We start from the raw sequence: 25,296 nt of genomic DNA, 5'->3' as shown, positions 1-25,296 counted from the left end.
CACTCCAAAAGTATTGCTTTCCTTTCTGATTGTTGTGAGCAAGATGAGTACTACTACTACTACTACTACTACTACTAATATTTTATTTATATCCCGCCCTCCCCAGCCAAAGCCAGGCTCAGAGCGGCTAACAACAGTAAAATTAGCATAGTTTACATAAAATCACAGACAATTAATTGAAATACATTCTAAAATCAATTCAGAACCAAATTAATGGCAACCATTGGGCTAGAGTTCTATGAAGATTACAGAAGGAGAGAGGGGGTCAGACTGTGCCTTGGCCAAAGGCCTGGTGGAACAGCTCTGTCTTGCAGGCCCTGTGGAAAGATGTCAAGTCCCGCAGGGCCCTAGTCTCTTGTGACAGAGCGTTCCACCAGATCGGGGCCACAGCCGAAAAAGCCCTGGCTCTGGTTGAGGCCAGCCTAACCTCCCTGTGGCCCGGGATCTCCAAGATGTTTTTATTTGATGACCGTAAGGTCCTCCGTGGGACATACCAGGAGAGGCGGTCCCATAGGTACGAGGGTCCTAGGCCGTATAGGGCTTTAAATGTTAAAACCAGCACCTTAAACCTCACTAAAGTAAATGCCTGGGGCAGAAATGAGGGGAGGATGGGAGGAGGCAAACTACAGACAATGAATTACATATTGGCAACACTAAGTAAGCCAGCAAAGTTAGCTTTTTCAGAGTTACCTGTTCTCTGGATTTCATTGTACAGTGGTACCTCAGGCTAAGAACTTAATTCGTTCTGGAGGTCCGTTCTTAACCTGAAACTGTTCTTAACCTGAAGCACCACTTTAGCTAATGGGGCCTCCTGCTGTCGCTGCGCCGCCGGAGCACGATTTTTGTTCTCATCCTGAAGCAAAGTTCTTAACCTGAGGTAATATTTCTGGGTTAGCGGAGTCTGTAACCTGAATGTATGTAACCCGAGGTACCACTGTATTGTAGCTTTATCATATAAGCCTGGGTTTTTAGAGTTACTTTGAAGGAAAGAAGGTAACATAAGGAACAAGCATGCAGGATAAACCAGTGTAGACTCAACCTCCCCCCCCCCAAAAAAAAACCCCATTAGGGACTGCAAATATTGGTGAGACATGTGGTAATTTCCATCCCTTCCCTTTCTAGTTGACTTCCAGGTCATGCATGTAAACTCTATCACTGCCTTTTTAATTAGACTTAAGCCTAGAAATGTTTCAGAATTGTGCACCCCAGAGTTGTTTCGTAGGTTGTAGTCATACTCAGCAAGATAGATCTCATGGGCAGAATCATAAAAGGCATGCTGACTTAGCATGCTTCCTAATCTATCTTTCCTGATGCTCTCCCAAAGTTTTAGAGGGTAGATTAAGCATCTCAGAAATGTTGGGAAATGGCACCGCTTCTACACTGCCTTGACAGTGTACTCAGTGGCTAAGTGGTTGGGTTTGGGCATTGGAAATCCACGTTAAAATCTCTGTTTAGGAAAGAATCTTGCTGAATGGCTTTAGGCAAACCACAGTATTTCCATGCCTCGCTTAGTTTGGCTCCAGAATGCATATTGGTTGTTGTTAAATAGCACTGATTGGGATCGGGGCAAGGGATATGGGGCTGGGAGTAACCTTTTCCCCTGTGCTATTTGCCATGGGAGGGGAGCTTCTTTTGACAGCAACAGCAGCTTCAGACAGAGCCATTTTCAGTGGGACTGCAACATGCAACGCATGGGAAAGAGTTAGTCCTCTCCCCCTTGAGCCACAGTCCTGGTGGTGAACAGGGGGTATTGAGATTGCAGCTTAGCAAAAAGGGACGCGGGTGGCGCTGTGGGTGCCTAGGACTTGCCGATCGTATGGTCGGCGGTTCGAATCCCCGTGGCGGGGTGAACTCCCGTCTTTCGGTCCCAGCTCCTGCCCACCTAGCAGTTCGAAAGCACCCTTAAGTGCAAGTAGATAAATAGGTACCGCTTTATAGCGGGAAGGTAAACGGCGTTTCCGTGTGCTGTGCTGGTGCTGGCTCGCCAGAGCAGCTTCGTCACGCTGGCCACGTGACCCAGAAGTGTCTCCGGACAGCGCTGGCCCCCGGCCTCTTAAGTGAGATGAGTGCACAACCCTAGAGTTGGACACAACTGGCCCGTACGGGCAGAGGTACCTTTACCTTTACCTTTACTTAGCAAAAAATATCAGTGTGTACCCAGGTACATCAACTGCAGTTAGGCATTTGCATATCAAATAAAGCATGTTCAAGTGTTTCTCTGAATGTGCAAAGGCTTAAAACACACACACACACACACACACACACACACACACACACACCTGTGGTGTTCCTACAGAGCCCCCGGTCATTTCACGGACTATTGACCTGTACACCACTACTTTATCCCACCGCTGCCACCAATTTTGTGGAAAAAAACCCAGGGTTCCCCAGTGAAGCACTGAGTCTCAGTCAGGTAGAGTTAACAATGAAGTTTAAAGTTTATTTCAAACACAAACAAGTTTTACAATATATTCCAAACGCTGTCACTCTATTCCCTCTCAGTCTTGTCCCTGTCTCTAACTCACTCTGACTCCTCTGTCTCTTCCCCCCCCCCCAAAGAACCAACCGAACTAACTGCCAAAACCTCTGGGCTGAGCCTCAAAGTCAGGTAGGCTCCGCCCCCGGGCTTTCTTATTGGTCAACCTATTAACCCTTTCTCTCCCCCAAAACAAACATATCCCCAAAGAATGGACAAACACCACAACAATGCATACAGATAATTGTACAGCGGTACCTCGGGTTAAGTACTTAATTCATTCCAGATTTCCCTTCTTAAGCTGAAACTGTTCGTAACCTGAAGCACCACTTTAGCTCATGGGGCCTCCCGCTGTTGCCACGCCGCCGGAGCATTATTTCTGTTCTCATCCTGAAGCAAAGTACTTAAACCGAGGTACTATTTCTGGGTTAGCAGAGTCTGTAACCTGAAGCGTATGTAACCTGAAGCGTATGTAACCCGAGGTACCACTGTAGTAGCAATTGCAATAAAAGCAACATGGCAAATCTGAATGAATTGGTGCAGGAGCAAATGCCTCAAAATGGCACCCGTGTGTGGCAAGGTAGATTGATAGACTAGAAGTGAAAGGAATGGCGCTAGACTGAGAGTAAGTCGTGAGGGTGAGCAGTTTGGACCTCTTTTTCCTTAAGGACCTTTTCCTTAACAGTTGCTTTAGCAGGACTGGGATTTTTACCTTCTAGATCAGTTGGTGTGGTGTTGCTCAGACATCTAATAGCTCTGCTGACAAACGGGGTTGTCTTTTGAAGCTCCCATGGAGCGTGATTGTTTTCGCTGCAAGGGATGCCTCCCGCTTTCAGGGAGATGATCTGGGGAATACCTACACATTTACACACCAGTCCCTACAGAATGAGCTAGGATATCACACTTGTCACTCCAGCTGTCTGCTAGATCGTTGAATGCCGGAGTCACTCCCGTTCATTGGGTTACACATGAAAGCCCATGAGCAGAGAGCAAAGCATTTCTGTGCTGCGCAAGAAAGAGTTTGAAATAAAATATCCTGACGTGGCCGAGACCCAGAATGTCAGGGTGGGGTGGAGAAGGGGACACTTGCTGCTCTGGCTAAAAATGTTCCTGGAGGTACAATGTACATAAGGGAGATGTTTGAGCTGGATTCCCCCATCAGATGTATCCGAAATATGAGGTCAGTGTGTGAGAATAGATGGACAGGCTGAACAGGAGGGGGAACGGAGATGAGGTTATGAGGGAAAGTCTGCACTTTAAAGCCTGCTCACATAGTGAGAGCTACACATATCCTTTCCGTTTCCACGTTGTGTGTTGGGAAAGAGGAGCCGCCACACTCTGTTTTGTTGTTTGGCCTGAAGATAAGGAAGAATGGCTGGGAGGAGGGCATAACTGTCTCCAGTCCGTCCCCTGCATGTAGGCAGATCACCATATTTTTCGCTCTATAAGACGCACCAGACCACAAGACGCACCTAGTTTTTGGGAGAGGAAAACAAGAAAAAAAATATTCTGAATCCCAGAAGCCAGAACAGCAAGAGGGATCGCTGCGCAGTGAAAGCAGCAATCCCTCTTGCTGTTCTGGCTTCTGGGATAGCTGCGCAGCCTGCATCCGCTCCATAAGACGCACACACATTTCCCCTTACTTTTTAGGAGGGAAAAAGTGAGTCTTATAGAGCAAAAAATACGGTACATTTGCCCAGCTGCATGCTGGAATTGTCAGAAGCCCCTATGGGAACATGGCACTGTCCACCATTCCCTACAGCACACACCTATGGATTGCTTTATTGATCAGAAAAAGATCTATTCATCTCTTCATTCTAAATTTTTCAGCCCATCTTTGTAAAATAAGTGATCCAGTGAGGTATCAATGTGTAGGGAAGCAGGTGGCACTGTGGTCTAAACCACTGAGCCTCTTGGGCTTGCCGATCGGAAGGTTGGTGGTTCGAATCCCCGCGACAGAGTAAGCTCCCGTTGCTCTGTCCCAGGTCCTGCCAACCTAGCAGTTTGAAAGCACACCAGTGCAAGTAGATAAATTGGTACCACTCTGGCGGGAAGGTAACCAGCATTTCTGTGTGCTCTGGTTTCCATCACGGTGTTCCGTTGTGCCAGAAGCAGTTTAGTCCTGCTGGCCACATGACCTGGAAAGCTGTCTGTGGACAAACGCCGGCTCGAGATGAGCGCCGCACTTCATAATCACCTTTGACTGGACTTAACCGTCCAGGGGTCCTTTACCTTTATAGAATGCACACATATCAACGTATCTCAGTAATTAAAATTAGTACATTCAGAGTGTTTAATTTTAAGAGCACTTATGTTATAAGATGGCAGGTGCAAAGAAGAGCTCTATATCATCAGTGTATTGTTGACAACTTACTCTCCAACTCCAGATGACGCCACTCACTGGTTTCATGTAGGTGTTAAAAAAGCATGGGGGATAAAAACAAACCTCATGGCACCACCCTCAGAAAATAACCCAAATACAACTGGCTTGGTGCCACCCAACCCAGCTTGGACAGTCACTTCAGAAGAATGCCACGGTCGACGGTATCGAAGGCTGCTTAGATATCAGGAAGAATTAACAAGGGCACACGGTTCCTGTCTCTCTCCCAACAGAGCTGATCATACAGGGTGATCAAGGAATTTCCCATACCAAAACTAGGCCTAAACCCTGATTGAAATGGATCTGGAGTATCACAGATAGATTTTTGAAAAGGATAAAGGTAGTCCATGGGTTTTTATTAGCTTTCTTTGAAAAAGCTTTGATACAATCTCCACCCCCCCCCCTCTCTCTCAGAACCACACACAGGGTTCTGTGAGGTAGCTCAGACAAATTGAGTGCTTTTCAAAGCAAGTTTGGTACTTGGTGGGAAGCCTCGTACTTGGCCTATAATTCTTGTTAGGAGAAAGAAGTTGCGATAAACAGGAACTTGGTAAAATGCAATGTGTACATGTACAACAGTAATACCTATCTCATACTATTGTTCTGTGTGCTTCTGATTCTTCCTTGTGTTGATGGTTTTGGAAGGTTCCCAAATGTTAGCACTAAAGAACTGTAAGGCTAGTAGGATGCTGTACTCGATGATGGACTCTGCATCACCTGTGTAGCTTAGTGCCTTATAGATTTGGCTTTCGTTGCTCATGGGCATAACCCTCTGACTCACTGTATACCCAGTACGTTTCCGAGCACGATTCAAAGTGTTGGTGCTGACCTTTAAAGCCCTAAACGGCCTCGGTCCTGTATATCTGAAGGAGCGTCTCCACACCCATCGTTCTGCCTGGACACTGAGGTCCAGCGCCGAGGGCCTTCTGGCGGTTCCCTCTCTGCGAGAAGTGAGGCTACAGGGAACCAGACAGAGGGCCTTCTCGGTAGTGGCGCCCGCCCTCCCATCAGATGTCAAAGAGATAAACAACTACCTGACATTCAGAAGACATCTTAAGGCAGCCCTGTTCAGGGAAGTTTTTAATATGTAACGCTGTATTGTTTTTAACACTTGATTGGGAGCCGCCCAGAGTGGCTGGGGAAACTCAGCCAGATGGGCAGGGTATAAATAATAAATTATTATTATTATTATTATTATTATTATTATTATTATTATTATTATCATCATCATCATCATCATCATACCGTTTTGGCAGTTTTCTTCCCCCCCTTGATGCCTTGCTTGCCTTTGCAGCTCGCCCTCGGTTCACTCAGCCGGCCAAAATGAGAAGGAGAGTGATTGCCCGACCTGTTGGGAGTTCGGTACGCTTGAAATGCATGGCTAGCGGGAATCCTCGCCCGGACATCAGCTGGTTAAAAGACAACAAGCCTCTTATGCCGCAGGTGATGGGGGAGAACAAAAGGAAGAAGTGGACGCTGAATTTGAAGAACCTGAAGCCAGAGGACAGTGGGAAGTACACCTGCCGAGTATTCAACAGAATTGGGGAAATCAACGCTACCTACAAAGTTGAAGTGATACGTAAGTACTGAAGCATCTGGATGTACCGTATTTTTCGCTCCATAGGGCGCACCCAGTTTTTAGGGGGGGGAAATCAAGAAAAATAATCTTATTTCCACCCCAGCCCCAAAGAGCAGCGTACAGGATGCGCGCAACCTCTCCCTGCCGGAGGGGTTGCGCGCGGCTATGTCACAAGCCAAGGCAGCCAGCGGGATGGATCCCGCTGGCTGCTTTGGCTTCCTCTTTAGCCCCACGCAACCTCTCCCTCCTGGGAGAAGCTGCACGGGGCTAAAGAAGCCATAGCCATGTGCAGCCTCTCCCTGCCGGAGGGGCTGCGCACAGCTATCCCTGAAGCCTGGAGAGTGAGAGGGGTCAGTGCGCACCGACGCCTCTCACTCTCCAGGCTTCAGCGAAAGCAACGTGAAACCTTTGGAGCACGGAGGGCGTGCTCCCTCTGCCCTTCGGAGGCTTAGCGTTGCTATTGTTGAAGCCAAGGAGCCTGCAATCACTCCATAGGACGCACACACATTTCCCCTCAATTTTTGGAGAGGAAAAAGTGCGTCCTATAGAGCGAAAAATACGGTAAGTCCCACTTAAATCAGATGGGTTTGCTTCCAGGCTTAGGACTCAGAAATGAAACGCATACAATGATGATCCCCAAACTCTACACCTCTTTGTGATGTAAATACTGTAGTGGACCCAACAACATGCAGAGAGGTAGCATGTGCAAAGAGATAAGTTTTATTGGCTCAGATATAGACAGGAAATGTAGAACAAAGCTAATGAGAACTTTTCACAGCTATCTGACTGGGTCGAGTCTGTAAAAAGAGGCTAAGCAATTGGGAAGACCTGGGATTCCTGGATCTGTTCCTGATTTTGGACCCATAAAACGATTACAAAATCTTAGCAGCAGAACTCTTGGGACAGATATACTAATCCTAAACGGATACTCTGCTGTCAGGAGAGTTGATGGGTAGAGATCCACTCTAACAGAAAGCTATAATTTGTCAAAAGGAAAAGTATTTGAAGAGGTGGTAATTGTGCGTTGACGTTTTTATCACGTAAAGGAACACCGGAAAACGTTCCTTTTTCATATCGGCAGTGCTTTGTGTTTTGGGCTCAGTGACAGAATTGCAAATAACTGGGGCAGCTAAAAGTCACTGAAGAGAAATGGTAGAATCTCATCACTTGAATTATTGAAAAAGTAAGGCTTGTGGGTGATTAGATCATTCCCACGTCACCACTATCATTGCCTTTCTTTGTGATTTTGTGAACTGTCTCCTCCATCTCATTTGTTTTCTGTGCCAAATCAAGATCTGGTGTTACAACATTACTCTATGTTGACTCAGAAGACTATTATTATTATTATACTAGAAGAGAGACTGCAGGAGGAAAGCTCTGATGTTCTGTCCAACAACCAGTGGGCCACATGGTATCTGCTACGTGCTTTTCCTAGGTGTTGCTTAGGATGAAACATAACAGTTACTAACCTGCAGTACTATGCACAATGTGACCTTATGGCAGTGCCATTATATTGTCTGCTTCAACAATATGTAGGTCCAAGTCACATCCACTGAAGTGAGCACCACCACTCTCATTGATTTAATAGATCTGATTTGTACCCCTTGGTTTTTGGCGTAATAAAATTAGTTCTGCTGTGGAAATTCCCACATCCAAAGGGAATCATCTGCTCAATGATAACTCTTTTTCTGTGTAAAAATGTGAATGAAAAGCACATGTGGCAGGATTCTGTTTTGTGTTGAGTATACAAACCTGCTGGACATCTGGTAATGATAAAAAGGCAGCTCTGTGGAGGCAATAAAAACATGTGTTTACATTAAAACCGGGAGCAGAGACATGGAAATGAATCAAGCCTCATCTTAATGTCAGAGGCGGCATTTTTACTTCATCAAAACCAGGCAGCACTTGTAACAAGTTCTCTTCTGCTCCCCATTTATCTTGGCTTTTATCAAGCCAAAGATGTATATATCCTTTGTTTTCATGAGCTTTGGCAGGCTAAGAATGAAAGTTGCCAGATTTAGGCAGATAAAGGTTTGAAGGGTTTCTTAATATTTTGGCAGAAGGCTGAGGGGTAGTTCAGGATTTACTCCATTTCCTCACTTAACCCTTCTCTCTAAGCTACTGGTCACTTGTCACCTGCTTATCAAAATTTAACTCTTTCCAGCTTGTGTCTGCCACAAACGTGTTAGTATAATTTATGACAGGGATGGGGGACCTTTTAACAGCCTGAGGATAACCTTTTAGGGGCCACCTGGCAGGGTTGGGCAGGACCAGAGACCAAATATAAGTGGGCAACAGAGGAAATGCTTACCGTATTTTTTGCTCTATAGGATGCACCCGACCATAGGACGCACCTTGTCTTAGAGGGGGAGAACAAGAAAAAAAATTCTCCCCCTCTCTGCTCAGCGCCCCTGCAGCGAAGCGGCAGGGGAAACGGAGCCCCTTCCATTTCTCCTCCCGCTTCGCTGAAGGGGCGCTGCGCAGCTCTCCCTCTCTGCTGAAGCCAGGAGAGTCTTGCTCTTCCGGCCTCAGCAAAAAGAACCTGAAGCCTTCGGAGCCCAGCGCAAGTTCCCGCTGCGCTCCAAAGGCTTCAGGCAGCTATCCCTGAAGCCTGGAGAGTGAGGGGGTCGGTGCGCACCGACCCCTCTCGCTCTCCAGGCTTCAGCAAAAGCAACGCGAAGCCTCCGGAGTGCGGAGGGAGCGCTCCCTCTGCGCTTTGGAGGCTTCGCGTTGCTTTCGCTGAAGCCAAGGAGCCTGCATTCGCTCCATAGGACGCACACACATTTCCCCTTAATTTTTGGAGGGGGGAAAGTGCGTCCTATAGAGCGAAAAATACGGTACTTTTGTAGGCCACATTTCAGCCATGCAAAAAGCAGGTTCCTGCACATTCTTTTCCATCCTCCATTCAGGAAAGCAAGCAAGCAGCATTATCGCAGTGCAAGGCACTTGGGGAGGGTGTGAAGCAGAACCAATGTGGTTTCTATGAGGCTTGCTCTTCTATATGGTTGGTTGTTTTATCTTTAACAATACTTCCCACCAGTTTTCCTAGGATGGATCTTAAGCTAACTGGCCTGCAATTTCCAGCCAGCCTCTCCCCCCCCCCCCCTTTGGATACCCTTTTTAAAAAACTGGTGTTATGTTGACCATTTTCCTGTCCTCAAATGCGGAGGCTGATCTTAGAGACAAGTTGCATGTTTTTGTTAGAAGATCAGGAATTTCATAATTGAGTTCTTTGAGCACTATCAGCTGGATGCCATCCAGACCTGGTAATTTGTCAGTTTTGCTTTTGTCAACAAGGCCAGAACTTTGTGTCTCAGCACCAATATTTGTCTGAGTTCCTCAGGCTCCCTTATTGTGAAAATTAGTTCAGCCACAGGGATCTGACCTGTATCTTCCACTGTGAAGACCTGCAGAGAATTCATTCATCCTCTCTGTAATCTCCTTATCTTCCTTTAGCACATCTTTGACTCTCTTGTCATCCAAAGGTCCAAATGCCTCCCTAACCAGTCTCCTGCTACTAATGTATTCTTTTTTTTTTTAAAGCATCCCTTATTGTCTGCTTGCATTTACTTTGTCAACATTTATATTCCTTTTAGTTCTCATTCAGACAAGATTTCTATTAGTAGTAGTAAGATTTTATTAAGGCTTTTCATAATACAATACAACACAATACAATACAATACAATACAATACAATACAATACAATACAATAAACTAATCTAAACAGAAACAGAAAAGGTTTCTATTTTCTAAAAGAAGCCTTCTTGCCTCTTATAGCTACTTTGACACTGCTCATTAACCACACTGGCGTTCTCTTGACCCTTGTGCTTCTAACATTGTAGTTTTAAACAACTCCCAAGAGTTTTGCAGAGGTTTGACTCTCGTGATTTTACCTTTCGACCTCTTTTCACCATTCCCCACATTTTGGGGATGTTTCCCCTTTCGAAGTAAAATGTGACAGTGTTGCATTTTGCTGGTAATGGACCATATACAAGTGTGGCCGATTTAACAGCATTATAAAGGAAGGAAGGAAGGAAGGAAGGAAGGAAGGAAGGAAGGAAGGAAGGAAGGAAGGAATGGTCAGATGACCCCTCACATGTAAAGCAGCCCCACAGTCTGCATGCTCAGTGCATATGTGAAGCAGCTTAAAAGCATACTGTGCCTAAAGGTGAGGGGGAATCCAGAGTTTTGTTAACAGTCCATCATAGTCCACCAGAAGGAAGATTTCTGAATGCATTAAAAAAAGTTGTTTGGTTTGTTCTTACTTCCTTCCCCCCCCCCCAAAAAAAATATTTATTGGTTTTTACAATGTTATAGACAAACAAACACACCAAACAAACAAACATGCCAAACATAACAAACATAAATCATAACCTTATTAGAAATAACAGTTATTAACTTTGTAGAGTGACTTCCTCATTTCCCCTTGGTTGAATTTCATTGCATGTCCTTATAACGGTTTTCCAAATCCCAACTTTTATAGAATTTAACTTAAACATTAACATCTTTAAATCTTCTCCTTATAGTATTAAACATATTATTTTATCACTTAACATAAATACAATCCTAAGCCCGTTAAAAATCTGGAAGCTATTTCCGGCTAATTTAACTTAACAAATTTAGCTAAATAATCATTAAATTTATTCCATTCTTCCTGATATTCCTCCTCCTTCTGGTCGCGGACTCTAACCGGTTTGTTCTTACTTCCAGAGAGAACAAGATCCAAGCCAATTCTTACCGGGACACATCCGGTGAACACAACGGTAGACTATGGGGGGACGACCTCGTTCCAGTGTAAGGTGAGGAGTGACGTCAAGCCTGTCATTCAGTGGCTGAAGAGAGTGGAGTATGGCACCGAGAACAAATACAATTCCACCATCGATGTCGGGGGGCAGAAGTTTGTGGTGTTGCCTACAGGAGAGGTCTGGTCGCGTCCTGATGGCTCCTACCTGAACAAGCTCATGATCACAAGGGCTAAGGAAGAGGATGCTGGAATGTACATCTGCCTAGGGGCAAACACCATGGGATACAGCTTCCGAAGCGCATTTCTCACAGTGCTACCAGGTGAGGTGCTAGGTTATTCCCTTGTTTTTTGAGCCCTAACCTGTCCTTCATTCGTTCCTGGAGTTTATTGTTGTGGTCCTTAAAATGGGCTGGCTGAGTTCTCAGGTAAAGCATACACAGAAAGTTCCACTCTCCTGTACAGAACACCACTTCAAAAAGACAAAGCTAACTGACTGTAGGTCAGAAACATGAAGATAATTTCTAATATTCCATGAAATACACCCTACAGACAAGCACCAAGAATGCCTTCTCATATTCTGCTTATGGGTTAAATGCCAAGAAAGTGAGTTCTCCTTAGATGAACCAGCCAGGCGCATTTCAACAAGGCGTCTTCAGTAAATAAACATTTGTAATCTTAACACAAAACCCTGTACCAATAATAGTGGTTTCGTGCCTCTGATAAGGTAGGAAATATTGTTTAAAAAAACAGTATGTTATACAACCTTAGCATTCACCTGTAACTTCTGTATAAAAATTTCAAAACTGGAATAAATAGTAGTCCAAATTCAATATATTTAAATCCAGCACAAGAAATAAAAAAGAGAAGTTCTTTGAATTATAAAAAGAATATAGTCCAAGATTACAACAGATTATACTAAGCAAATCTTGCTCAGCGTTAGCTACTTGCCCCTTTAGTCTCTAGTTCTGTTACAGGCATCTGAAGATTGTTATTAATTCTAAAAACCATTAAGAAGACATTGCCATGAATCATCATCTAAAATCATTAAGTCTGACGAAAGGCCCCTGGAACTGTCAGAGGAGGAGGACACAGAGCTACCTCCCAGTCCACCCTTTTCGCAACGGTGTTATCAGTTAACTTTGAACACAGTGGAAAATCCTCCCACAGCTCTAAAACTGCTAGGTGAAGATGATCTCTTCCAGGATGCTTAACCTTCTAGCTGTAGAAAGTATAGTGGAACATCGGGTTGCGAACATGATCCATGCAGGAGGCACATTCACAACCCACAGCGCCGCGTCTGTGCATGCGCGGGTCGTAATTCGGCACTTATGCGCATGCGCAAAGCGCGATTTACTGCTTCTGCGCAAGCGTGAGCCCCAAAACCCGGAAGTAACCCATTCCGGTACTTCCAGGTTCGGCATGGTGCGCAACCCAAAAACACATAACCTGAAGCGTCTGTAACCCGAGGTACCACTTTATACAATAACTCAAATATCCTCAACGGCCAGTTATTAAAATAACTGACATCCCATCATTATGCACATAGTAAACAAATTCACTATAAGCTATAGTATAGGAGATCAGTTTCCCTCTTCATTTAATCCACCTGGCATATTAAGATCTTCAGGGTGACTACCCAATCCAGTTACCACCTTCTCAATTTGTTCTTCGTAGGGTCCGAAACTTAAGTCCATATTCAGTAAAGTGTTTCGCCAAAGGGACCTACATTCTATGATTACCGAGTGCAGCTTTTATCCTCTAATACCCTCTTTTTAATTTTTCTGGTGGACATACCCACATACATGAGCCTATAATGCACACTGAACTCCCTACATGACCCTTTGGGTGTTGCAGTGGTAAAAACATTGCAGAACATGCTTTCTTCCTTCTGTACAATTGACAAAGTCCTCAATTTGTCCCACAGGCACAACAGTGGTTACATGGGATATTCCTTGTCACATTTTTTATTCTATTGATTGTGCAAACGCGTAGCAAATACCCAAGTATCACTATTTATTAATTAAAAGAGGCTTCGGGAAAAAGCGATTTGGAATTTGAGAAGGGGAGGATGGGAAGTAACTTCCAGGCTTAGGGAAGGATGGGGAGTCAGTCAATGTGATATATAGCCAGACGAGTTTAGAACCAAAACTCTTCATTTTAGAAATTCATCGATAAACTCACAAAAAAGAGAAAATCAATAAAAATTAGGCTTTAAATCAGGAACACAGGGGCGACAATTTCCTCATATCATTCCTGGCTTCCTCCCTTCCCTTACTGGTTTAAAAATTACTCCTTCCTCTGGCAGACCTTTCCGGCAATGTTGCGATTGGTGGAGTCTTGACTGGTGAGGTGAGGGATGGGGCAGATATAGGGGTGCTGCAACTCTGCCTCATTCAGCTGACCCCTGACCCATGTTTATCAGTAGCATGGCAAAAGCAGCATTGAGAACCTCCTTCTATGTTAACCGAAGGTTTAGTCCCGGTGAAATGCTTGGTTTACTGCAGCCCAGATACTCTGCATTGCAGCAGAATTCAGCGGTGAACAAAGCCAGCCTTTGCAGCTGAGATGTATCTAGGCTGAAGTGCATAACTAAGTCGCATAGCTCAAGTCCCGACTCCTGGCGCGCTGATGCGAAGAAGACATTGTTAACAGGAGCTTCATTTCTCTATCTGCTCTGAGCTGCCTTATTACCAAGTGCTGGTGTTAGGAAACCATCCTTATGTGTCACTCTGACAAGTAAATAATAATAATAATAATAATAATAATAATAATAATAATAATAATATTTATACCCTGCCCATCTGGCTGGGCTTCCCCAGCCACTCTGGGCAGCTTCCAAAAAAATATTAAAATACTGTGTTACATCAAACATTAAAAGCTTCCCTAAACAGGGCTGCCTTCAGATGTCTTCTAAAAGTCAGATAGCTGTTGCTCTCTTTGACATCTGGTGGGAGGGCGTTCCACAGGGCGGGTGCCACCACCGAGAAGGCCCTCTGCCTGGTTCCCTGTAACTTGGCTTCTTGCAGTGAGGGAACCGCCAGAAGGCCCTCGGAGCTGGACCTCAGTATCCGGGTAGAACGATGGGGGTGGAGACGCTCCTTTGGGCATACAGGACTGAGGCCGTTTAGGGCTTTAAAGGTCAGCGCCAACACTTTGAATTGTGCTTGGAAACGTACTGGGAGCCAATGTAGGTAAAACACAATTCAGGGGAGCATGTGCAAGCTTCTGTGTACCTGACATCTGATCTGAATCTCCCTGGCCTGCTTCTAATTAACCTTTTTGCTCTCTTGCTCTCTCTTTCTGTTCCCGTGCAATGGGCCGTCCAGATCCTAAGCCACCCAGCCCTCCCGTGGCTCCTTCTGCCAGCAGCCTTCCATGGCCTGTGATCATTGGAATCCCAGCTGGAGCTGTCTTCATCTTTGGAACAATCCTTCTGTGGCTCTGCCAGACCAAGAAAAAGCCATGCTCTCCTCCCGCGGCAGCCCCTATGCACAGGCCGCACCCCCGGGACCGGGTCTGTGTGCCGCAAGTCCCCGACAAAGACTGCATCTCCTCCATAAACTACGAGGAATATGTAGGAGCCCAGCAGCAGCAGCAACAGCAGCAGCAGCTGCTGAGCCAAGGGTCTGCCCTGGCCCCAAACATGGCTTCCAAAATGTACCCAAAGATTTACACGGACATCCACACTCACACGCATTCACACATTGAAGGCAAAGTTCACCAACACCAGCACATTCATTACCAGTGCTAAAAGGCTACGCGGAGTCTATCCTGCGGTACACTCTATGCAGACTTCTTTGAGTCAGCAAGGTGGGGGGGGGGAAAGAAACCAAATTGAACAAAACCAATTATTCCCAAAAAAAGAAGAAGCGATTTTGCAGAGAAATGCGGAGAAAGGGTTTTGTTGTTGTTGCTGCTGTTGCCGTTTGTTGTTACTGTGACAAAGGAATGATGAAGGAATTCCCAAAAGGTCAAAGGCAAATGCTTGCGCCCCTGGAAAACGGGAAACTCCTGTTGCAAAATCCAGAGGGAAAAGGGAAAGGAAGCTGGGCCTGACCCTGTCTGCCCACCCTCAACCTCGGTCGCTGCTTCTGCCCTTCAGCCACCTGTGGAAGCCCGAGGCCAGTGTGGCTGCATCCTTTGGCACACGCAGAGAAGGTCCGATGGCAAAGCAGAACTTAGACACAGAAGCATTTGAGTGACAGTGCAAAAGACGAAAAAGGCCACTGTGGCCGTTTCCGGGGGAGAGAGTTCTATTTAAAGTTGTGTAATGCTGCCTGATAGTTAGCAATAAACAAGCTAGTTGTGAATGGGTGACACTCTTTGGCCGGGGGTGGGGGTGGGCCTTCCTTTTAAAGGACTTGGCTCCCCTTTCCCCCAATTGCCCCAAAAGCAAAGGACAATGTTGTACAACTCGCTATATTTATATTTAATTATAATAAGGATAATCATGCTGGTTTTTGTGAACACGAAAGAAAGGAAGAAACACAATCCCATTATGCTGCCCTCGTCTGCGATTGTCAGATTTTTCAAGATTTATAGTGGTGTGCCTCTGAGCTGACAAGTGATAATACAAAACAAAGTTAAAGACGGTTCTTAAAAGAAGAATAAAAATTGACTCCAGGGAATTATGAATATGATGAATATGCACTTGTGGGCATGGGGGAAGAGGAGGGAGGGGAAGGGGGGATCATTTTGTTATTTAATTCATTTCAGTTTGGGGTGGGGTGGGGATACAGCAAAACTGGACCATATTTTCCAATGATCTAAACCTTTTAAAATCTATATAGAGTTTTAACAGAAGACATGTATATTTAATTTATTTTTTAAAAGAAAAAAAATGTATGATATTTGTCTCAAAAACAGGCATTTCTATACATATTTTTGATCAAAAAATAAAGATTTTTTTTCCAGGTTGTTATAGATGCTAGGTCCTCAAATATAAGAAATATAGCTTTTAACAGTACTTTATTTAGGATCTTGAATGTCATATATTTGTTTGGTTTGTTACAATGGCTTTCTGCTCCTCTTCTCTTCTAGGCTCCTCTCCTGTGTTTCTTTCTGTTCAACAAATCTTGTTCTTCGCAAAAGAAATCACAGATTATTTTCCAACAAGAAGGGACTTTAAACAAATAGCTGGTGCTTATTGATTTCACTCACGAAACTGCCAAAAATCAAATATGCAACAGTGGTTAAGTTTACTTCGGAAGGAGTGCTTACATTTGAGATCACGCCCCCTGCATAGATATTGTGCAAAAAAGGGTCTTCTGGAAACACTAAGTGTGCAGCCATTACTCACGTGATGCAGAGAATCCACCCAGTCTCCTCCTCAGAGTAGCAAATCGGTTGTCTAAACAGTGCATTTTTCTAGGATTCAAACAATGCAACATTTTTTTTTTTTTAATTGCTGGGGAAGTGCAGTTTCCTCCATGTGAGATTCATTTGCATGTGCCGGGTGAAATGTCAGACTCCCTCGATGCCACTAGCGACACAACTCCCTCACTTAGGTCTGTGGCATGTTGTGACCTCTTTTAGGGTTATTTTTAAACAGGCGTCAAAAGCTCTGTGCTCCCTTTCTGTGTGATTCTGTCGCACGGGTAATACTGTAGCTTCAGATAAAACTAATGCAAAATGGGGAGGCAAACAGCCAGGCACCACCGCACTAGAGGTGCACATGCTCTTCTCGTCTCAGTTCCAGGGCCTGTGCAGAAACCCATCAGTAAGCTGCGCAAGATAGTTGCCCCGAGAGAGGGTAGGGGAAGAGGGAGGCAGAACTCTACTCACCTCCATAATACCCAATTACCGTATTTTTCGCTCTGTAGGATGCACCGGACCATAGGACGCACCGGACCATAGGAGGGGGAGAACGGGGAAAAAAAATCTCCCCCTCTCTGCTCAGCGCCCCTTCAGCGAAGCGGCAGGAGAAACGGAGCCCCTTCCATTTCTCCTCCCACTTAGCTGAAGGGGCGCTGGGCAGCTCTCCCTCTCTGCTGAAGCCAGGAGAGTCTTGCTCTCCTGGCTTCAGCAAAAAGAACCCAAAGCCTTCGGAGCGCAGCACAAGTTCCCGCTGCGCTCCAAAGGCTTCAGGCAGCTATCCCTGAAGCCTGGAGAGCAAAAGGGGTCGGTGCACACCAACCCCTCTCGCTCTCCAGGCTTCAGCGAAAGCAACGTGAAGCCTCCGGAGCGCGGGGGGAGCTCTCCCTCTGCGCTTCAGAGGCTTCGTGTTGCTATCGCTGAAGCCAAGGAGCCTGCATTCGCTCCATAGGATGCACACACATTTCCCCTTAATTTTTGGAGGGGAAAAAGTGTGTCCTATAGAGCGAAAAATACGGTAACCCTGAGCAATAGGATTTGGGGTTAGAAATGTGACCTATTATAGCCACCTCTCTTAAATGGTCATTCCTAACCACAGGTATGCCAGTGCTGCACATAGGATAATGCAGGCGTGCTGAGTGTTCAATGGTAAAGTCGCCAAAAGAAGTGATGAGCATTGGTGTTCTATGGGAAGTGGGTCGAAAAATGAAACAAAAACGACGGTACTTTGCCATCCTCCTCGCATGACGGATGATGGAACGCAAACTGACGTGTGATGGAAGGACGACATTTGCCATTCACAGCCTGTCTTATTAAGGCCTCTGTTCTTGTTTACCATTATCGGTGTGTAATTTTTTTTTTTGCCTGTGTATTAGCTCATGGTTTGAAGAATCGGGCCTTTCTTAATTATTGCCGAGGGATTTTCATGTACCTCCACATTATCTGCAATAGGCATAGTCTAAATTTGAGCGGGATATAAATTTTATAAATAAATAAATATAAATTATAAGCATGTTTAATGTGTTTAAATCCCATTAAATTCAGAGGAATGTATTTCCACGTAGATGCTGGCTGCCCCAACTTTCTTGCCACAAACCTTACAAATTCTTTGCTAACCTGGATTGCTCAGCAGTCTTGGTAAGACTGCCAAATACATTGGACATGGGCACTCCCATTTAATTTTGAATCTCCTCCTTAGCTTTTCTGGATACCTGAATACCCAAGATCACTAGATTTGATACCAATATCTGGGTACCTGTGTCTTGGAACACACTTCAAAACGGCGATGCTCTGACATGTCTCTCATTCATTCCAACGGAGCTTACACAAAATTTTGCACAAGGAGTTTTTGTTTACATGGCTTGGGGGTTGTCACCGAAGATGTTCTAAAGATTACAAAATGGTGGTGTCAATTTGGAGAAATCAATCCGGCTTCCACACGAGCAAAGGGTACGTGCTGTGAATCAAAGGTGAAACCACGATTGAATTTTGCCAGGTAGGTTTGGTCTGTCTGTCGCCCGTATTGTAGCTGCACACCTTAGGTTGACCCAGCGAAATATCTACTGAGCATATGTTTTCTATTCCTAAAGTGCCACAGCTGTTATTTGAAACATTTCTACTACAAATGCAATAAACTCTTCTGCTTTGATGGTTGTGTGTTAACATGGACACCATAAAGGTTTTGTGAGAAGACGGATTCAGGGCGAGTCTTACGGGTGCCAGCTGCCCCTGATAATCTGGCAGAGGCCTTTGAAGGTACCAATGACAGGTGTTTTCCAATGCAAATTATGTATTCATTTGATTTATTGGTCATTGACATAATTTGAGCAGCCATAAGCATCAACCCGTCCCTCTGCCAGCTGGGATAGTGAATACAGCCTTGATTCTGGGTGTGATTATTCAGAAATAAGTTCCACCATTCAATTGGCCATTCTCAAAGGCGAGTGCTAATGACATCTAGGTGAATTTTATTTGTGTGGGATGGAGGCTTATGAGCCAGTCTCAAGCACAGTTCCTAGCAAGTACATCCCATTGAACTGTTAGGATTGCACTTAGAATTACTGCAAATAATTGACTCCACTCCACACTTTCAGGTGTATGTTCTCTTTATGTGGCTCAGGACAGCAGGGAATATGATCTCTGTATCCACTATTCCTGTTGAATTTAAAAAAGCAGAATGTGGAAGCGTACTTGCCATTCTTTTAAAGCACGTAAAGGTAAAGGGACCCCTGACCATTAGGTCCAGTCGTGACCGACTCTGGGGTTGCGGCGCTCATCTCGCTTTATTGGCCAAGGGAGCGGCGTACAGCTTCCAGGTCATGTGGCCAGCATGACTACGCCGCTTCTGGCGAACCAGAGCAGCACACGGAAACGCTGTTTACCTTCCCACCGGAGTGGTATCTATGTATCTACTTGCACTTTGACGTGCTTTCGAACTGCTAGGTTGGCAGGAGCAGGGACTGAGCAACGGGAGCTCACCCTGTTATGGGGGATTCAAACCGCCAACCTTCTGATTGGCAAGTCCTAGGCTCTGTGGTTTAACCCACAGCGCCACCCGTGTCCCATTTATGTGTTAAAGCACATAACTTCCCCCAAAGAATATTGTTAAGAGTGCTGGGGGTTTAGCTATGTGATGGATAAATTACAGTTCCCAGGATTATTTGTAGTATATATGCAGCCCGTGTTCTACCAAATTTTCCTGAACTAATGATACAAGACAACAGACTGCAAACTACAAGAAAGAAGATTCCACCTAAACATTAGGAAGAACTTCCTGACAGTAAGAGCTGTTCGACAGTGGAATTTGCTGCCAAGGAGTGTGGTGGAGTCTCCTTCTTTGGAGGTCTTTAAGCAGAGGCTTGACAACCATATGTCAGGAGTGCTCTGATGGTGTTTCCTGCTTGGCAGGGGGTTGGACTCGATAGCCCTTGTGGTCTCTTCCAACTCTATGATTCTATGATTCTATGACTTCATTTATTTTAACAAAAATAGTATTGTTCAGGCCAAGGGTTCTGCTAAAAGTTACCAGAATCTCTTAATGGATATAGGAACTTCAGCTATATGGTGAACTACAGTCACAGAAGTGGCATTAGTGTAGCAGAAACAAAAATCCCTTGTCAATCTGACCTGTGAACTTGGCCTCAAATGTCAAAAGTTCAAAGTGTTTCTAAACTGCCCCCCCCCCCGTCTTGTACTTTTCAGCCTTCTCAAAGTGAGAACTTTATCAAAATATTGCAGTTTTTAAAAGTGTGGGATCGGTAATCAAGTTGTGAAGTGGTATGAAATATGGGGGAAATGAGGATTTTGGCATAAACTTGAAAATTCCGTTTTAAAAACTCATCTTTAGAATTATAATAATAATAATAATTGAATGTAACATATTTACACTGCTACAGATTTTCAGAGATGCAGCCTTTGCTGGTTCTAATTAAGGCAATTTTTGAAAATTTCTGATCAGTAAGAGGAAATGGCCAGGAAAAGCTTTGTGACATCAGTACTGTTATTAATGTGTATTTACCCAGAATCCTCTGTGGATCCATACATTTTCTGCCATATGCAGAATCAGAATCCATGGGTTCACAACCAGATGGTTTTTTTGGGGGGGGGGAGGAAAGGGGCCACTGTTGCTTTTCCTTTGGCAAAGCACCAGAGCTGCCTTTATGAATGGGTGTGAAGGAAGAGGTTGCCAGGTGAGCAGTCATCCTTTCCACACTGTTACCTTAAATCACTCTCAGGCTCTCAGCTCACTTGAACACAGATGTTGAAAGGGTTTTCCCCTCCTCTGGCGCTTTAAACTTCAGAACTGGAGAGTATTAAATAATCACTTCAGGAAAGACTTGGGTGACACTCGCTTTCAGCCATTCAGTTCAAAAGCTATGCTGAAATGTTACAACACACTTTGATAAATTCATACATTACTTCCGCCATCATAACGCTTTTTAGTTCAGTTTTATTTTAATTGGGGGTTGATCTACAGACAGGCATATACCTTCCCATGTGGCTTTTGTCACATTAATCACATTTCCATCAAATGCTTTCATATTAAAGCAAGCTGAAGATCCACTTAACAAGAGTCGTAAGTAAAAATGGCAGCTCGGGTTGTTTTCCAGTTCATTACAAGTTGTAGCCATAAAAAGCCAATGCTTTGCCATATGTCATATTGACGTTTTTATGGTGGTTTTATTACCTCTGGCTCGTTTCCATGCTAAAGAGCAGTACCTTTGTAACACTGCCTGCTTAGCATGTTCTGATTATCATATTCCATTGGCCACATTTTGTACACCAGTTGTTTTCTTGCTCAGAAGAGCATGTACTTGAATAGTTAACTGCTGAATAAATAGTTAATGGTTCTACACTCACTAGGTAATTGATGGATGGGCATTGGGTTGAGATGAAAGACTTGATGTCACCAGAATTCAAATCCACCATCTCTGAAAAGATCAGAGATGCCACCATTCTCTGTGTAAAGGCTCTGTCAGCTAAGATGCTCCTTTCCAGAGATCTGCCCACAGTTCCACCCCTAAACTGGGGAGAATTCTGGATGGGGCATGGGTAGCCTGGGGGAGGAGGAGCATCATCAGAAGCCACCCACCTGACTGGGTTTCCCCAACCACTCTGGGCAGCTTAAAGGTAAAGGGACCCCTGACCATTAGGTCCAGTCGTGGCCGACTCGGGGGTTGCGGCGCTCATCTCGCTTTATTGGCCGAGGGAGCTGGCGTACAGCTTCCGGGTCATGTGGCCAGCATGACTAAGCCACTTCTGGCGAACCAGAGCAGCACACGGAAATGCCGTTTACCTTCCCGCCGGAGCGGTACCTATTTATTTACTTGCACTTTGATATGCTTTCGAATTGCTAGGTTGGCAGGAGCAGGGACCGAGCAACGGGAGCTCACCCTGTCGTGTGGATTTGAACTGCTGACCTTCTGATCGGCAAGCCCTAGGCTCTGTGGTTTAACCCAAAGCGCCACCCACGCTCATTAAAAACAGTAAAACTTCAAACATTAAAAACTTCCCTATACAGGGCTGCCTTCAGATGTGTTCTAAATGTCAGTTCATTTCCTTGTCATCTGACACGGCATTCTACAGGGTGGGTACCACTATGGAGAAGGCCCTCTGCCTGGTTCCCTGTAACCTCACTTCTCGCAATGAGGGAACTGCCAGAAGGCCCTCAGAGCTGGACCTCAGCATCCAGGCTGAACAATGGAGGTGGAGACACTCCTTCACGTGTACAGGACTGAGGTTGTTTAGAGCTTTGAAGGTCAGCAACAACACGTTAAATTGCGCACAGAAACGGTGTAGCCTTCATTGAATCCCATCTCCCCCATTTCTCAAACATCCCCACAAATACAGGAAATCTACACCAGGACAAGACCGGGCATAAGTAATTCCCCTCCTTTTTTGAGTCCAGTGGGGAAGGAAAGGATTGCTTTCCACCACTTTTTGTTGTACTTCTTCCAAGCTGGGGCTGGATTGAATGCAGTGGGCATTAATGCAGACATCACTATGAGCAGGTCTCCACCCCGTGAAAATGTGACTATTGAATGCTCTGTCTGCCTCCAGCTTTGTGTCCATTAGACTCTGCCTACTACCAAGTCGGACCACTGATTGATCTAGGCCGCTTGGTGAGAAGTGAGACTCCAAGATCTCTAATGCTGGCTGAGATGCTTTTAACTATGAAGCTGAAGGGTTGAACCTGGGACTTGCTACACCCCAGGCATCCTCTGCTGCTGAGTTCTGCCCCCCATGTTTTTGAGATCAAGCCTTATTGAGCAAACTCTTGAGTAAAAATGCAAAGGATTGGGCTGCTCAGGTTGGAAGAAACACCAATAGTACAGCCAGTACTATTAGTAGCTTCAAACTGTTGAATAAATGCTTGTACTGAAGTTCACACAGACATTGTTTATTTATGCATACCGGTGGGAAGGTAAATGGTGTTTCCGTGCACTGCCAGAAGCGGCTTCGTCATGCTGGCCACATGACCCGGAAAAACTGTGGAAGCGGACAGATGCCGGCTCCCTCAGCCTTTAAAGTGAGATGAGCGCCACAACCCCAGAGTCGTTCACGACTGGACTTAATTGTCAGGGGTCCCTTTACCTTTACCTTTATTTAAATATTGAGCTTTCCCATTTCAGCTATTGTCTCCAACAGCCCTGATAATCAGAGAGGCTCTGCTACATCTCCCTAAACAGATGCTGAGCTCTGTTGTTGAAATGGGGGGGGGGGCAGGGTGTCCCATTTTGCTGCCTGAGGAAGCCTCCCTTACCTGGGTCACGTGGCAGTGCCTGCAAAGCAGTGGTGGTGATAGCAGGTTCTGATGAGCTCTAGTGAGATTTTGCTGAGATTTAATGAGATCTCGCTGGAAGCCACTGCCAGTGGCAGAGGCAGCGCACAAAGAAGCCCCTACTGCTCCCCTGCCCCCTCTCATTCCGCCACCCAAGGCAGCTGCCTCAGCCTGCCTCATGGGAGGGCTGGCCCTGTATTGAAAGCTAGGTGCATACAGTTCTTGCTACTGGGTTCAACTTTTCCTCCCAGGGGAACGCAAACAACAACTGCTTGTCCATATATGAATTCCTATTGGATTAGAGCAGGGGCCAAAGTCTGCCAAGGCACAACTGATCAAGCTCCTTTATCGATACTGAAAAAGAAACCAAGGTAAGGAACAGCGGCAGTAGCAAACGTGTGTTCCGCTCGATACAAGAGACCTTCATCTCGATATTCATTGCTGGAGCCTTCAAAACCCTGATGGTTCAGCTCAAAATTCAGTCTAGTTGTCAGGAGCGAGCTGGCAGTAAACTATGAGCAAGAACATAATCTCCACAGACTTGGTGGAGCGTCAGCCCAGATGAGCTACACAGCTCTCACCCAGTGGATCAGTTGTTGAGACTGAGTTGTTGAGACCATGCTTCATGTGAGCTGAATGCAGTATGTAAGCAAAACACTCCACTTGCATGAAGTCGCTATGTCTGAGCAAATGCTCGCATTGGCGCTTCCCTCCCTATTCAAGGGTCCTCAAATGCATGTTCAGAGCTTTCTTACATACAGTTTGGCTCTTTCACAAATGTCAGAGACTGGCTGGATGAGGAGGAGTGGTGGAAGCCACCTGACCAAGAGCATGGTGTCCAGACCAAGGGAAGTAATAGTACCACACAATTCTGCCTTGGTCAGACCACACCTGGAATATTGTATCCAGTTCTGGGCGCCACAATTTAAGAAGAATATTGACAAGCTGGAATGTGGAATGCTGGAATGAGGGCAACCAAGATGATCAAAGGGCTGGAAACCAAGCCTTATGAGGTATGGTTGAAGGAGCTGGGTATTTGGCCTGGAAATGAGGAGATATTATTTCCATCTTCTAATATCTAAAGGGCTGTCACATGGAAGATGGAGCAAGCATCTTTTTTCCTGCTCTAGAAGGTAGGACTCAAACCAATGGCTTCAAGTTACAAGAAAGGAGATTCTGACTAAACAACATGAATAACTTCCTGACTGTAAGAGCAGTTTGACAGTGGAATGGACTCTCTTGGGGGGGGGGTGGACTCTCCTTCCTTGCAGGTTTCTAAACAGAGGTTGGGTAGCCATCTGTAATGGATGCTTTAGTTGAGATTCCTGCATTGGACTAGATGACCCTCAGGATTCCTTCCAACTCTGTGATAACAAAATGCATAACAGTACATAGTCTGATGGGGCATTGTGTCCTGACCTGCAAGCAAGTTCAAGAGCACCAGGTTCAGTTCTCCCATTATGAAAAGCATGCTAACAATTTCCTCCTCCATCCCTAAATGCAACAGATAGAAAATAAGGCACGGCATGCAGCAGGAAAGACTATGTCTATCCAGCTGGTGTGCAATAAAGGTAAAGGGACCCCTGACCATTAGGTCCAGTCGTGACCGACTCTGGGGTTGCGACACTCATCTCGCTCTATTGGCGAGGAAGCCAGCATACAGCTTCTGGGTCATGTGGCCAGCATGACTAAGCCACTTCTGGCGAACCAGAGCAGCGCACGGAAATGCAGTTTACCTTCCCGCCAGAGTGGTACCTATTTATCTACTTGTACCTGACGTGCTTTCAAACTGCTAGGTTGGCAGGAGCAGGGACCGAGCAATGGGAGCTCACCCCGTCGCGGGGATTCGAACCGCCGACCTTCTGATCAGCAAGCCCCAGGCTCTGTGGTTTATCCCACAGCACCACCCGCATCCCTCAGGTGTGCAATAGTGCACCACAATGCCACCAAACACAAAGCTACCCTGTTTTACATCTCTCTGTTTATAGAGCTCATGAGGTTGCCGTTAGTGTCTTCGTTAAGC

General features: G+C 45.5%; 1 protein-coding gene across 2 annotated transcripts in view; it reads left to right on the top strand.

The window, feature by feature from the left end:
* FGFRL1 (fibroblast growth factor receptor like 1) overlaps positions 1–18,641 on the top strand; it is a 175,282-nt gene extending 156,641 nt beyond the window's left edge. For both annotated transcript variants that reach the window (XM_081005563.1, XM_081005564.1), the window contains exons 5-7: positions 6,151–6,435; positions 11,146–11,499; positions 14,506–18,641. In XM_081005563.1, the coding sequence (XP_080861689.1) occupies positions 6,151–6,435; positions 11,146–11,499; positions 14,506–14,930 (1,064 nt within the window). In that variant the 3' untranslated portion in view covers positions 14,931–18,641. The remainder of the gene's footprint in view (positions 1–6,150; positions 6,436–11,145; positions 11,500–14,505) is intronic.
* Positions 18,642–25,296: the final 6,655 nt, after the last annotated feature.

This window comes from Podarcis pityusensis (genome assembly GCF_964106645.2).
Source record: "Podarcis pityusensis genome assembly, chromosome: 5".
NCBI lineage: Eukaryota > Metazoa > Chordata > Lepidosauria > Squamata > Lacertidae > Podarcis > Podarcis pityusensis.
This window is presented reverse-complemented; position numbering and strand designations above follow the sequence as displayed.